Here is a 15,772-nt window from a genome sequence, read left to right as displayed (position 1 = left end):
GAAAATACGGTTAGTTTTCTTGGTGCCGTTAGTAGCGATCAGTAAACACGCCAGTCAGGCGAGCCGCTTTGTATACAGTCGATTGCTGGCGCGTCTGCGCTTACCGCGTCCAAGTAGCATTCATGCCAACGATTCACTATTTCCCACAACGTTTTATAACTCGCACTCTTTCGAGGTCACTTTATTCTAGAAGTTATTTCATGTCAGAAAGAAATTGTAGCCGATTTATGGGCCGCCGTCAGCGGTACATCAAAGAAGGTGCGATTGTAGCATATGTTATACCATCCTTAGAGGTAGAGCATGCTTGTCGACTATAGGACGCACGTCGTCACCAACAATAGCGGAATCAATGGTAATTCTCCAAGCCACTCATTTTGTCAAAAAATATGAGACACCAACCAAGTGGGTAATTTGCACGGACTCCTTATCGGCTTTGGCATGTCTTAAATATATTGATGACAGCCGACCCCACGCACGAATAACATACGCAGTACTGAACAGTTTAACTCAGGCTCATGAAAGGAAACATGAAGTGATATTACAGTGGGTCCCGGGCAATGCTGGTATAGCAGGCAACGAACTAGCGGACTCCTTGGCAAAATCGGCCTATAAGAATGCAGAAATTCAACTCATTCCTTTATCACCAATGGACACAAAACGGATATTGAGAGTATTAAAGAAAGGCTTGTGTATATCAACATGGCTTAGTGAAAACACTAAGGAATGAATCCTTTACGAAGTGGAACCTCAACTCAAATACCAGCTGGATGTACAACTTTCTAAAAGCACCGAGGCACTAATTCATCGACTGCGCATTGGGACAGCCTACACCAAATATTTCCTACATCGAATCAAACGGGCTCCTTCCCCGGCTTGCTCTTGCGGCCACGATGACGAGGAAGTTCACCATCTACTCCTCGAATGCCCCATATGCGAGATGCAAAGGCGGCAGCTAGAACAAGAGCTACACTCCCTTGATCCTCACCGGTCTTTCTCACTCGCAAAATTGCTGGGCTTATGGCCATCAAAAATAGCACAGCGAAAAGCATTGAATGCTCTTGAGCATTATTATGAAGACACAGGCATCCTTAACGAATACTAGGTATTGCACTGAATAATCACATGAAGTCACTGTAACGTCCTTCTATTATTTGAAATTATTAGTGCTTGTATATTGCGTGTTATACATTTTTTGTGTGAATTATTTTAACACTGTGTAATTCCTCATCTGTTTATATGCTCATCGAAGTCTAAATCCCGACCGTTTGTGTGTGTTTGTGACTGTTTACGAACTCATTGTGGTGCAACTTGCATTTGACTTTTATACTGTTATGTTCATGGGCGTATAGGACTATGCTGTGAATTTCTGACCGTATGAAGTGGTTGCTTTTCATTTTCCTACATATTTTTTATATTGTTTTGCGCAATGACAAAAGGAGTAGCCATCACCATTAAAAGGTGACTACGTCTGTTTCTTTTATTTTCATTTCAGTAAAAACAAATGCATTTTAATTTTTTTGTGCGTGTAACGCCCGCCTTTGCGTGTATACCAGCTCACGGACTCGAATTGTGCTACCTGGAGCAGGCATATATGTATATTTTATTAAATTTGAACGTGTTCTCCGAAACACCCTGTATAGGTCCTAGAATAAGGCACCTAGGACCTCGGTTGCGCGAAAGAATTAAACGTTAGCGAATAAAGTTCGAGTAAGAAAGCGGGCAGAAGAGCAAGAAAATCTCTTCGGTTGGTTTTATAAAAGAAATGATGCGCCCGAAGGCACATATTTGTGGCAGGGAGGGCATAATGGCAGCGTTTGTTGTTTCGTTGCTTAATTCCTCAGAGAACAGAGCGAGCCTTCCAGTGACTGGCACATCTGAAGCGGCAGTATAGAGACGTCTATGCCTATGCACCTGCTCGTGATATGCCTGCAGTCCCGTATTGAGCCGTGTCAGGCGGCGACGCAGTTTCCGTGAAATGGCAGTCAGCAGGAGACACATAGAGAAACCGCTTCTGCAGTAAAATTTCCTCTTGGTAAAGTGTAGCATGGAGTTACGAATGATTTCCTCTGTGGCTCCGGGCCCATTTACCGGTGCATAACTGCTGATTTCTGAGAAACTTGAAATTTCGGCATTTCACCAGGAATATATTATTGGCTTTCTGCATTTTCATTGAACGCTTACAACTTTGCTTTGATCGTGTATGTGGCGTTCTTCTCATTTTTGTTCTTACAGGCGGATGAGGAGCACAGTCGACAATTATTACCTCCAGCCTTTTTATCACGCTGTGTGCTACTTTAGCGGCTGTATGACGGCTCTTATTGTCGCCGACTTTCGAGAGCGCAAAATTTCAAAGGTAGGCTTCTGAATTTAAAATCTACTTCGTGGTTTGCGTTTGTTACGGGGACAAGCTGTAATGCATGCCGACACGTAGCCGAGGACGCCCTGTGCTTATATTTCCTGTCTGATGAGTTTCTTTTTTATACAATCAGCATCGGAATAGCCGAGCACGCTAATGAAATGCATCCCCAAATTTAGCCACTACTTTTAACGTTAGTTTGCGCCTAAAAATGCGCTGCCTGGCATCAGTGAAAACCAAAAGATATATCTGCAATAGGAGCGCTGACAATAACAGCTACGCGCTTGGAATTCCTGCTGCGAGTAAATGGCGTGGGTACCAGATACTACGCGCGATTGCATGTCGTACTGCAGTAATGGGCGATTGGGCTGATATGCTCGTAACCAAAAGTAGCGCGAAATGGACTCAATCCCAAGAAAGGTACGAAAACAAGCGACGTAGCGTGACTGACCACGAACGACGCTCGCCCGCGCGCCGATAACGTCGGACTGTAAACGGGTCTTAAGTATTTTCCACTGTGTGTGCAGTAAGCGAGGTATCTTGAAACTGCAAAAGCGCACAAAGACGAGAACACTTCTTCACTCTTTGTCGTCTTTGTGTGCTTTTACAGTTGAAAGATGCAAGTAAACCAACTAGCCCAGTTACATTTTCTGTTACAGTAAGCGAGGGAACAATTATGAGCGTTAGCACACACCGGCGCGCCATGCTTCTCGTCTCGGAAGGCCGCGCGCAGACTTCTCGGCAGTGCCATTAAACGGCGCAGCGTGTCTAGAAAGAAGCGCGATAGAGGAGCCGCCCGGCTGTCGCAAGATGCGTTTTTCACCGTTCGCGCCTGCCAGCGCGGCTATACATTTAAGAGGCCACGCGCAGGCTTCGCGGTGGCGGCTCTAGAAGGCGCCGAGCGTTTTCAGAGAAGCGCGAAAGAGGAATCCCGCTGTAGAAAATACATTATTAATAACCAGTTTTGAAGGTGGCAAAATGTTATGTGGCTATGTCGACTAAACGGAAATGGATTACAGTCGACACTAATCGCGATATTGGTTCTGCCAAAACATTTATTGAAGCTCCAGACCAGCACGCTTCCTTTTAAATCGAATCCTTCTTCACCTTTTCCCCTAAGTATGCTGGGCAGGGCTGCTGACTTTTTTTTTTGGTTAGTATAGAATAACCAGGGCAACCGGGTCTGTGCCACTGCATGTGTGCCACTTGGTATATGGCCGAGTAGACAAATTGGGCGGCTGGCTATGCGACACCAGGAGCCCTATAACGTAAAGCTATTTCAACCTGTTTTTAATTCCACCCCCCTGACGTCCAATTTACGTAACCACCACCGCAAGCATAGGGCGGTAACCCGCAGCGTTGTTTGAAAAGACCAATCAAACGCGCTTCTCGTTTATGAGATGTCACTTCCTTTTGCTTTCAAAGCGAATTGGATTGCCGACATACAGCCGTTTTTATTATCTAATTGGCTGAGAAGACAAGAGGAGCACGCTCAAGTGGAGAGAGTTTCGATTGGGACGAGCAAGCACATTGAAATTTGATAACCGGATGAGGAGGGTGGTGCCGGGGCCTGCGATTGGTCAGCTTCCGATTACTCCCATTAAGTCCTCGAACGCATGCAAAGTGCCCCGAGTGACCAGTCGCGTGGCAATCTTGCATGTATTCGCGCAACAACATTTTGCAATGTTTGTGACGTTATTTAAATCATGAATTAAGGACATCAAACAAGTGCGACGTAGTGGCAATGTGTTTCTCTCGCATTTTCTGCTAAATCGCCACTGACTTTGTTTCTTACACGTTGCAGATATTTCAGCTGGCAGGCTGGTGCGCATCGATCACTTGCGGCCTCTTCTGTGTGTTCGTGAAGTTTCCCTGGTACTTAAGCATGAAACCCACGTCAGATGGCGCAGAGCTGCTTGTGGCCTTCTTCGACAGGATACTCTGGTCGTTCTGTCTGTCTTGGATCACGCTGGCATGTGCTACGGGTCGAGCTGGTGAGGTTGCCCTCGTGTTGGTTATTTATCAGAGGAAGCTAATGCTGGGGGAAGAGGGTTCACGGGATCGACAACCCATTTTCATGGTACCTTTTTCTTTAGTGCAATGGCAAGCTTACCGGTCAGAGTGCCTAATCATGAAGGGCTAACGCAGAAAACGCCGTGGAACATTTTTTAGGCAAGAGTTCAACGGAATACCGTTGAACTCTTGACGAATACTTTTCTAACGAATACCGTTAAAAATGAAGCAGGTCACTGACCATGACCATTGCAAGGTAAAAATAAAATAAAATGACGTTTCGAGACCGGTTCGGAATGACGTTTCGGGATCCGTACGGATTCCAATATGTCATTTTATTTTACTTTGACTTTGGTCAGTGAATTGCTTCATTTGCTAAAAACATTTCTTAATCAGAGTTTTTCAATCTGCAGTGATGATTAATTCGTTCACTAGAAGCAGGCTGAACATGATGATAGGTGAGTGCGATAGCGAATATACACCGGCATTAGTGGGAGGCAGACGACGAGTGTTGCCATGCTGTAACAAAGTATGACTTTGTTTCTCAAGTCGATGTTCCTGTGATTCGTAATTTCCGAATTGTTGAATGATTTCTGCGATAATAGTTCCGTGTTCTTGCAGTTTCCTGTCCAACTGCGTTGGTATTTACCCAGTCAAAACGAAACCAATCGGATCGAAAACCCAACGACGCCTCTAACGTGATTTAGAGTTCAGAATGTTGCCGTAGCTACGTGTGCGCTTTTGATAGAATAATGCGCCAGTGTCTAATAATATACCAACTGCAGTTTCAATCAATAATGATGATGTACTTAATAGGAGTCGGCTTACGTCCAGTAATATCATAGAATACATCTGAACTACCAAGATTTGACCGCCAGGTCTGACCACTTACTGGTTTTTGATACATTCTTTGCCAATTTAAAATTATAATTCCTGCTTAAATCGTGAAAAGCGTGCTGGATTTTACCACTTTAATTCATGGTCATTCAATTTCCATCAACATATCACAACATATTCTGGCCAGTTGTCAGTCCCTTTAAGGGTACCTAATGCAGATTGCCGAAGGTCGTCTTTCTTTCTGAAGCTGGCGAGAACCATCATATATTTTTTTTGTTTACAGTTCATACACATAACCTAAAGTTTAACAAACCCTGCTTCTCTTTAGGTACTCTGAGCAAGTTCTTGTCCTGGAACGCGTTTGTTCCTTTGAGCAAGCTTTCGTATAGTGTGTACTTGATCCACATGCCATTCCTTGAACTGTTGGTGGGATCATCAAGGGAACGAATCTACTGGTCAGTATTTAATCAGGTAAGTTCCACGCCACAAATTGTACTCTGATTTACCCCGGTGCTGACCGAAACGCAGCCGTGTTGCCGGCATTCACTCAATATAATATGATTTAATTATTGTTTTTTTGTGTGCAGTTCCACACAAAGTCACCAATATTCGGAATTTTGTTTGTCTGAAATCATACAGTGTTGAGCTGTAGGCAGGGCTCACATTTTTAGCAGGAATGCTGTTGAAAGGCGAACACAGGCTCAGTTGCCAGGCTCCATGTCAGCTCATCAATTTCGCGCATGATAATGCTAGTGGTTGGCTCTTCTTATTGAACTTACCAGATGAACCAGGCGACAAGAAGAATACTAAAATCCTCAGCGTCTCGTTATAGTCATTATAACTGTACAAAGTGGCAGCGTGGCTATTCATAACCATAACTGCCCTTCTAACCAAATAGCCACGTGAATTTAGCAATTCACTTACCACTCTTGAGGTATACCTTTTCTAACAGTGTACGTTTCCAGTGAGGCAGACTGGGCACGATCGCCCAGCAAAATTGAAGACAAAATGAAACCGAAGGCGTGAGCTTTACCATCTGTAGCTCTGCCTCCGGAAAATTGGGCTGACTGAATCAAAACGAAAAGATGAATGGCAAGAATCAGTGCCGATAAAGACAAACCACGCGAGCATCATCAGGTCATACTGTCCATGGCCGTCGCAAAAAAGAAGTGATTTGTTAACATGTCAACACTCACCGCACTTCAGGGTTCGAGAAAGCAGCCCGAAACACATTGGTCGTTGCGGCACCGTTTGCCAAAATAGTAGTGGAACTTAAACATGTTTCAGGTGTTGTCTTCCCAATAACTTTCGGTTATGGAAGACATATAAAGCTTATAACGGAAAGCCATGTTTTGTTTGGGGCGCACACATTGAATATGTGGCGAAGCGTCTAAGACATGTCTGTGCCTCCCTTTATGCATTGCGATCTGTATGTGATGTGTCTGTAAAATGCATTGGTTACAAAGGTCTCGGTGAATCGGTTATTTGATATGGGTGAACAGTTTATGGTCTAGATTCTCCAAATAAAAAAACCTTGAGCCCTATATTTCATAAAACTGCAGCACATTTATCTCATGGTACGCAGTACCGCGGTCAAAATCATGCGACTAGTACAAGCTATTTCAGCATGCATGATGTTGACAAACAATACATTCTTGATGTCGTTGAAACTACATTTCTACTTCTTTCAAAGCTCATAACGTCAAAGCCCACCCCCTATGAAAAATAGAGCATTATGTTCTTCCCCCAATTTTTAGAAATAATGGCCGACGGACTCGCACTTTTTATATCCCCATTTATTTTAATAAACTGCACACTATGCTTGCCCATCCACCACCATGTATCTGGGAAACGTTGAGAGCTTGGGTGCAATCCACAGATTACTAAACACATTCTTTTATTGTCAATCGAGCTGGTTCTTGCTCTCATTGCCTACATTCACGCACATTTTCTTGCCCGTATTAGTAATTGTGTAAGCATTGTTCTAGGGTTTATTTATTCATTGCGTAAGCGTTATGTTCTTATGCTTTATGTTGTTGTATTGAACCAGTGCACTCCTCTGCCGACACTGCCCAGTCACGCATACAATCCACACGGCATATGCGGACTGAATATGTATATGATGTGCACTTCAATTTTGAATAAATCTATCTATCTATCTATCTATCTATCTATCTATCTATCTATCTATCTATCTATCTATCTATCTATCTATCTATCTATCTATCTATCTATCTATCTATCTATCTATCTATCTATCTATCTATCTATCTATCTATCTATCTATCTATCTATCTATCTATCTATCTATCTATCTATCTATCTATCTATCTATCTATCTATCTATCTATCTATCTATCTATCTATCTATCTATCTATCTATCTATCTATCTATCTATCTATCTATCTATCTATCTATCTATCTATCTATCTATCTATTTATCTATCTATCTATCTATCTATCTATCTATCTATCTATCTATCTATCTATCTATCTATCTATCTATCTATCTATCAGAGGATGCAAGTAACTTCAGCCAAGCTTTAAAAATACGCAGTTTCCACGTAGCTAGACAGAACAATGGTAATGTCGTTTTCCGTTGCTTGGATATTTTTTTCATTACGCCTGATTACATCATTAGTCCTAATTACTTAACAAACTTGTCAATTATTATAAGTAGGTGAAAAGATAAATTAGAAAATTGTAGAGGATCACGAAAAACTCCCGATAGAGCTTTCTATTGATTAATACGCGCTATATACAAGTGTTTTTCAGAGCTTGAAAAAAGCCCGCTACTGCGCGCAAAACTGCCGCCTGACTGGCCGCTCGAAGCATTTCGAGTCTATTCACGGGCTGCTTTGATGCGCTGGAAAAACACATTTATGTAGCACGCATTCAGCAGCAGAAAGCTGTATCGGGAGGTTTTTATGCGGCTCTACAATTTTTGATTGACGCTCTTCATCTAACTATAATATTCGAGAAATTGTTTAACTAATGAGAACTAATTATATAATTATGCGGAATAAAATAACCTGATATCTCAGACGAGGGCAAACAACACTACCTTGGTTCTGTGCAGCTACGAGGCATCTGCATAATCTTAAAGTTCGGCAAAATTTACAAGGGGCACCCTGTATGAGCTTGTTGTTTTACAATGGAAAGGTAAACGTTCTCTAATGACAGAACGTGTTAACAAGTATGTTTTTCGGCTAGTTTCGTCGTTAAATATCTGGACGAGGGGTCTTCGAAAAGTCAGTAGCAGGTAAAGTCGACAAACGATGGAAAGCCATGAGCCGATAGACTCTCATTAGACTTTCCATATAGGGACTATAGTAAAGCGTTTCTACTTTCCTGTCAACTTTCGTCAACGATATCGCATACGCCTGTTCAGAAGCGATTATCGAAAATAATTGACAAAGACGCAATTATGCATGTTACCTTGGTTCAAGCGCAAAAGAAATCAACTTTGTTGACAGATTTACATTTCGAAAGAATTAGTCATTACAGCATTGAGAAAGCGCAAGGTTATAGTAGTGTGTCGATCTAATTCAAGAGACTTTTCCGAAATAAAATAAAGGACGCTGACGACAGGTAAAATGGCCGTATCATTACTCAGCGCTGTTGCCAAATCAGGAAGCTGTTATCTAACAGAGTAGCACGGACACGCACAGCAGAGAGCTGACTTAACGCACTCACTCTGCATGACCAGCGAATTCCGGCACGCTGGGTTCTCGCACTCTATGAGCCCCAACGTTTGGCTTGTCTTGGCAAATCATCAAAGTCCATTTTTCTTCCCTTTGCGTCAGTTGGAATCCCTGCACTCCGCACAATGAGAATAACTGTGGCACTGAGTTATGTTTCGATAGCCGCTAAACTTTGAGCTTTACGGCAGTGACGTCACAAAAAAAATGGGGTTTTACGTGCCAAAACCACTTTCTGATTATGAGGCACGCCGTAGTGGAGGACTCCGGAAATTTCGACCACCTGGGGTTCTTTAACGTGCACCTAAATCTAAGCACACGGGTGTTTTCGCATTTCGCCCCCATCGAAATGCGGCCGCCATGGCCGCGATTCGATCCCGCGACCTCGTGCTCAGCAGCCTAACACCATAGCCACTTAGCAACAACGGCGGGTGCAGTGACGTCACAGAATAAGAGTTGTGCACGAGAGAAATTTAAAAGAGGAGGCAGGGCGTTCATTTTCAGTTTCATACTGCAACCGAGAGAAGTCTGCTGGGAGATTTTTGATGGTTTACCTATACATCCTGAGTTATCGTTTTCTACTATAGTGCCCTTCACCCATCTTGCGCGTATAGATTGTCTGAAGTGTTTAAGCAATGCCTTTTGTGTAAGCTAACGCGCATTTTCGTACGGCACAAAACCACACAATATTCTTTGCAGGTCACACTCACCTTTGCCGTGCTCGTCTGGAGCTTCCTGCTGTCATACATGACCTTCATCGCGTGCGAGGCACCGACCGGAGCCCTCGACAAGTTGCTTTTCGGCAGGTTGATTGGAAAGGGCGGCGCCCGGAGGCAGGAACATGAAGAAAAACTGGCAGGCATCGACGTGAAGTCACAGAACAGTGGTGGAGAGGGCAACGACATTTCGCTGCGCAAACCAAGGAGTGGCGCTCGGCCATGCAATAGTGAATAAAGCGGTGCTCGTGAGGCCAATAATTGGTACATACATACATACATACATACATACATACATACATACATACATACATACATACATACATACATACATACATACATACATGCATACATACATACATACATACACATATGCATACATACATACGTACGTACGTACGTACGTACGTACATACGTACATACATACATACCGACATACACGCTCTCCCATCCGCTCTCCTACCACGAGATCGGCTTCCCACACTTCACACACGTACAGTGTTTTTCCATTTAGATACTCATAATACTAAATAATAAAAAATGCCGAGACACCACATATACACACCCCGCCAACACACCAAACGCCTGCGTCAGCAGGCGTTTGGTATGTTGCGACACCGCGTACCCGAGCACACGAGGGTTGGACCCTCCCGCGTGTAGCCGTGTGCGGCTTAGCCGTGTCTGGGGAAAGGGGGATCCTGGAGGTTGAGCTGATGCTAGGTGTTTGGACCTCTAAGGCCCCCCGGCGGAGGCAACACACCCCTTTGGCCTCTGCTTCACATAGACGGCACCCCCGGACTGACCGACCCGGGGGAAATCGGTTGTTGCCTTTTCCTGTCTCTCGCTCCCTCCAGCCTTCGTCTTTATCTCACTTTCCACCTTTCCTGTCTTCTCCTGGCTTCCGTTTACTTCGACTTTTTCAGGCAGCAAGGGTTAACCTTGTGTGAATAGCCAACCTAGATATTTTCATATTTGGTTATAGTGATGCCGTTCAACTGGCGTTTACAGGACCTGTCCATGCAGTCTCTGTAGCATCCCTTTGTAGGGCTCCATGGTAGGTGGCTGGCGTTATTGCCGAAATTTAAATTTGTCTATGGCTAGCTCCTTTCCTCGCCTTCCCGGTCGCCCTCAGAAAAGAGGGCGCACCGAAGATGTTTTCCAGTTCTTTGGACGCCAAAGCCCGAACTTCCTACGGTACCACGTGATCAATTCAGAAAAATCCGATAAGCAAGTTCGAAACATTTCCCCTTTTCTAGTTTCCAAGTCCTTAACTGATGTCCTTGGTCCAGGCTACAAGGTATCAAGGCTGGCAAGTGGTGATCTCCTTTTAGAGCTGCATGATCAGAAACAATACGAAAAGTTGCCCAGTCTAGTATCATTTGGGGATGTTCCATTGACATTAACTCCACACCGCACTCTGAACACCACCCGCGGCGTTGTCACGGATGATGATTTGCTCCAGCTGACAGAGGCTGAGCTCTTGGAGGGCTTCAGTGAACAGAATGTTGTCAATGTGAGAAGAATTAAGATGAGAAGCGATGGTAAAGAAATTCAAACGAAGCAACTAATACTCACATTTGGCTCAAGTATTCTGTCCGAGTCTGTAGAGGCCGGGTACATCAAGCTCCGTGTCAGACCAAATGTGCCAAATCCCCTAAAATGTTTCAAATGCTAGCGTTTCGCCCACAGTTCGCAGAGCTGCCGGGGCCGCCAAACATGTGCAAAATGCAGTGCCCTTGAACACGCCACTGAAGCTTGTAAGAACTCTCTCCATTGTGTAAACTGTGACGGGGATCACGCCGTGTACTCGCGGTCGCACCCCTCCCGGAAGAAGGAAAAAGAAATTGTAACGATAAAAGTAAGAGAGAATATATCGTTCAAAGAGGCACGAAGGCGGGTAGCATACCTGCCAAAGAAAAGCTTTGCCGAAGTGGCGCGTCAGGGGGCAGTGTCACAACGGCCCCCGGCGGCTGTCCGGCCCACAAGCAGTGAGTCGGCAGTTACGCCATCTGCCCTGACGGTGGTCGCAGCTAGCGCTGCTCCACCAACCGAGCAGTAGGGACCATCAACCCCTAAGGTGGATGCAGCCGAGACTGTCCCGATCTCCCCGGCCTCGTCCAGCACTGGCAACAGCCGGCGCAGCCAAATCCATCAGGGAGCCCCATCGACCTCCGGGCTGGTGGGCGCAGGGGTCTTGCCCTCCAAGGCGGGACTCTCTCGAAAAACTTCTCGCTCGCAAGAGCGCGTGTTCGGCGCCTCACAATAGCCAATGGACACAACACCTATCCTCACGGCGCACCAAGCGTCTAAGGAGCGGCGAGGCTCCCTTGAACGCTCCAGAAAAGGCAAGACCCCGGTAACAGGGCCTCGAAACAGCTCTGTAATCTAATGCATCACTTCTGTTTCCGCACACACTGCACCTATTTACTTCCAATATGGATACACAAATTATTCAATGGAACGTCAGAGGTCTCCTTAGAAACCTTGATGATGTGCAAGAACTAATCCGCCAACACCATGAAAAGTGCTGTGCTTACAGGAAACACACTTAAAGCCAAAACACAAATTTTCTTCGACAGCACGTTACTTTTCGCAAAGATCGCGATGATGCTATCGCATCATCGGGTGGTGTTGCCATTGTAATTCAAAAAAGCATAGCGTGTCAATCTGTGCAGCTACGAACGGCCCTCGAAGCAGTGGTGGTTCGAGTTGTCCTGCTAAACAAACTTATCACTATTTGTTCGCTTTACATGCCCCCACATTACAAATTAAACAAACCTGCATTTCAGTCCTTCATAGATGAATGGCCAGAACCTTATGTTGTTCTTGGCGATTTCAATGCACACCGCAGCTTGTGGGGAGACTGTCGTATCGATGCGCGAGGTCGTCTCGTTGAACAGTTCCTTTTTTCTTCTGGAGCGTGCCTTCTAAATGAGAAACAACCCACATATTACTCTCTTGCAAACAGAACCTTTTCGTCAATAGACCTTAGTATGGTTTCCACGTCTATACTGCCCGAACTCGAATGGGAAGTTACGAGCAATCCTTACGGGAGCGATAACTTCCCCGTACTACTAAGAACATCTAAAGAAAATGAATTTCCTCCACAAGCTCCTAGGTGGAAGATAGATACAGCCGACTGGGAGACATTTCGAACTCTCACTGGCATCTCATGGGCTGATATGACTTCATGAGAAATTGATGCTGCGGTGGAGTATTTTACAGCATTCATAGTAGATGCCGCATCTAAATGCATATCTGAAGGAATTGGCTTGGCATGCAGACGGCGTGTCCCGTGGTGGAACGACAAATGTAGGATCACTCGTAAGAAACAGAACAAAGCGTGAGGGCTGCTACGCGCTTCCCCCGTGGCAGAGAATCTTATCAACTGCAAGAAAGTAAAATCCCAAGGCAGGAGAACCCGCAGGCAGGCCAGAAGAGAAAGTTGGCAGAACTTTTTATAGAGTATTAACTCGTTCATAGATGAGGCCAAAGCCTGAAACAGGGTTAATAGGATTAGAGGGCGGCAAACATATTCACTCCCTCTGGTAAACACACAGGGCGATACACTGCAAGACAAGGCAGACTCACTTGGGGAGTAATTTGAAAGCGTGTCAAGTTCAACAAATTATTCACAATCCTTTCTCCAATACAAACAAATAGAAGAATGTAAGCCTTTCATCCGAAAATGACGTCAGAATGAACCATACAACCGTCCTTTTAGTATTGCAGAGTTCAGAGCTGCCTTGAGCGCATGAAAGAGCTCTGCATCTGGATCTGACAGAATAATATATGAAATGATCAAAAACCTACACAAGCCACGCAAGTTACACTACTCGCACTTTTTAGCACTATTTGGGCTGTGGGACACCTTCCAACCGCACGAAATTAAGCCATTGTGGTCCCTGTTTCGAAACAAGGCAGTTTCGTAACTTCCTCAGTGGCAAGTTACCGCCCGATAGCCCTCACAAGTTGCCTTAGAAAGGTATTTGAAAAAAATGATTAATCGCAGACACATACATTTCATTGAACTGAAGAACATGATTGATGCCTATCAGTGTGGTTTCGGAGAAGGGCGCTCCACAACGGACCATCTTGTACGCATCGAAGGAAACATCCGTGACGCATTTGTACACAAGCAGTTTTTCCTATCCGTATTCCTCGATATGGCGAAGGCATACGACACAACATGGCGCTACGGAATCTTGAGAGACTTGTCAGAAATGGGCATTCATGGTAATATGCTAAACCTAATGGAAAGCTATTTGTTCAATCATACATTCCGCGTAAAAGTCGGCAATGTACTGTCACGTCCTTTTACACAAGAAACTGGTGCACCCCAGGGAGGCGTGCTTAGCTGCACGCTCTTTATGGTGAAGATGAACACGCTTCGTGCTTCATTACCACCGGCCTTTTTTTACTCTATCTATGTGGACGACATTCAAGAAGCTTTTAAATCCTGTAACCTCGCAGTGTGCGAGAGACAGGTGCAGCATGGTTTGAACAAAGTATCAAAATGGGCAGAGAAAATCGGATTTAAAATCAATCCTAACAAAAGTTCTTGTGTTCTTTTTACACGAACAAGAGGCCTGGTCCCGGATCCTTGCTTAAAACTGTGTGGACAGCAAATTCCTATCAACAAAGAGCACAAATCCTAGGTATTATGCTTGACGATAGACTCACTTTCATTGCACACATCAAATATCTGAAAAAAAATGTCTAAGAACAATGAACTTAATGAAACTTCTATCTAAGACTACGTGGGGTAGCGACTGAAAGTGTCTAATGAATCGCTTCAAGAGCCTACCTAATACGGTCACGATTGGATTATGGGGCTGTAGTGTATAACTCTGGCGCCCCGAGTGCGCTAAGGGTGCTGGATCGTGTCTATCATCTAGGTACCCACCTAGCCACTGGCGCTTTTACAACAAGCCTGATCGAAAGCTTATATGCCGAATCGAATGAGTGGCCGCTCCACTTGCAGAGATCATACATCAGCTTTACAAATTTCCTTAAAGTGCACTCCAATCCTGAACACCCATCTTTTAATGCCGTTACCGATATGACATGTGCTACACTTTTCCGCAATCGTCTGTCTATAAGACAGCTTTTCTCGCTGCGTGTGAAGGAGCTTAGCGATGAAATTGATGTCCCACTCCTCGAGCGTCCCTTAATGAACCTAACCAAGCTCTTACCCCCTTGGGAGTGGCAGGTGATAGAATGTGACGTATGCTTTCTAAAGGTCACAAAACACGCTCTAGAGGTCGAAATAAGAATGCATTTCGTACAACTTCAGTACAAGCACTCGTGCACAGAGTTCTACACAGACGCTTCTAAGTCTCATGCCGGAGTGTCCTATGCAGCCGTTTGTCCATCCTTCTCGGAATATGATGTACTACATCCAGAAACAAGTATCGTTACGGCAGAGGCCTACACACTATGGTCGGCTGTAAAGCATATACGGAAATCCAAACTCCAAAAAGCCGTAATATATAGAGACTCCCTAAGTGTGTTGAAGGCCTTAATGTCACCCTACAAGAAGAAAAATCCTGTACTTACTGAGGTCTATTCCTACCTGTGCAAAGCTTATCTACCCAGCCAACATATCATCATATGCTGGGTACCTGGCCACAGGGGAATCGAAGGTAATGTTCTGGCAGACCAGGTGGCTACGTCAATTGCACGCCCTGCTGTTAATAATACTGCTTTGGTGCCTCTCACAGATCTGAAACCTTACACAAAAAAAAAACTGCGAAGCCGCTGGCAACGCATGTGGGACGCATAAATAAATAATAAACTGCACGTTATAAAGCCACAGTTAGGTTTTTGGCCCTCCCCAACAAAATCTCGGCGAACAGATGTCCTATTCTGTCGCCTCAGAATAGGACACACATTTGAGACCCATCATTTTCTACTTACTGGAAGTGAACCTCCAACCTGTGGTAGATGCGGTGAGAGACTGACCGTCCTCCATGTCCTCTTGGAGTGTCGGAAAGCCGGACCTGAAAGAAGCATTTTCCGCTTGCATACCGTTATTACATCCCTCTACACCCGGCTATGTTTCTTGGTAAGAAACCGCTTTTTAACACCAAGGCAGTCCTCGACTTCTTGAAGGATGTAGTTCTACACGTTATAAGCCCAATAAAT

The 15,772-nt window shown here is 44.7% G+C and overlaps 1 protein-coding gene across 1 annotated transcript in view; it reads left to right on the top strand.

The window, feature by feature from the left end:
• LOC135910939 (nose resistant to fluoxetine protein 6-like) overlaps positions 1-9,862 on the top strand; it is a 63,142-nt gene extending 53,280 nt beyond the window's left edge. Inside the window, exons 13-16 of the mRNA XM_065443010.2 lie at positions 2,233-2,353; positions 4,161-4,350; positions 5,535-5,677; positions 9,608-9,862. Of these exons, the coding sequence (XP_065299082.2) occupies positions 2,233-2,353; positions 4,161-4,350; positions 5,535-5,677; positions 9,608-9,862 (709 nt within the window). The remainder of the gene's footprint in view (positions 1-2,232; positions 2,354-4,160; positions 4,351-5,534; positions 5,678-9,607) is intronic.
• The last annotated feature ends 5,910 nt before the right edge of the window (positions 9,863-15,772 follow it).

This window comes from Dermacentor albipictus, chromosome 2 (genome assembly GCF_038994185.2).
Source record: "Dermacentor albipictus isolate Rhodes 1998 colony chromosome 2, USDA_Dalb.pri_finalv2, whole genome shotgun sequence".
Classification (NCBI taxonomy): domain Eukaryota; kingdom Metazoa; phylum Arthropoda; class Arachnida; order Ixodida; family Ixodidae; genus Dermacentor; species Dermacentor albipictus.
This window is presented reverse-complemented; position numbering and strand designations above follow the sequence as displayed.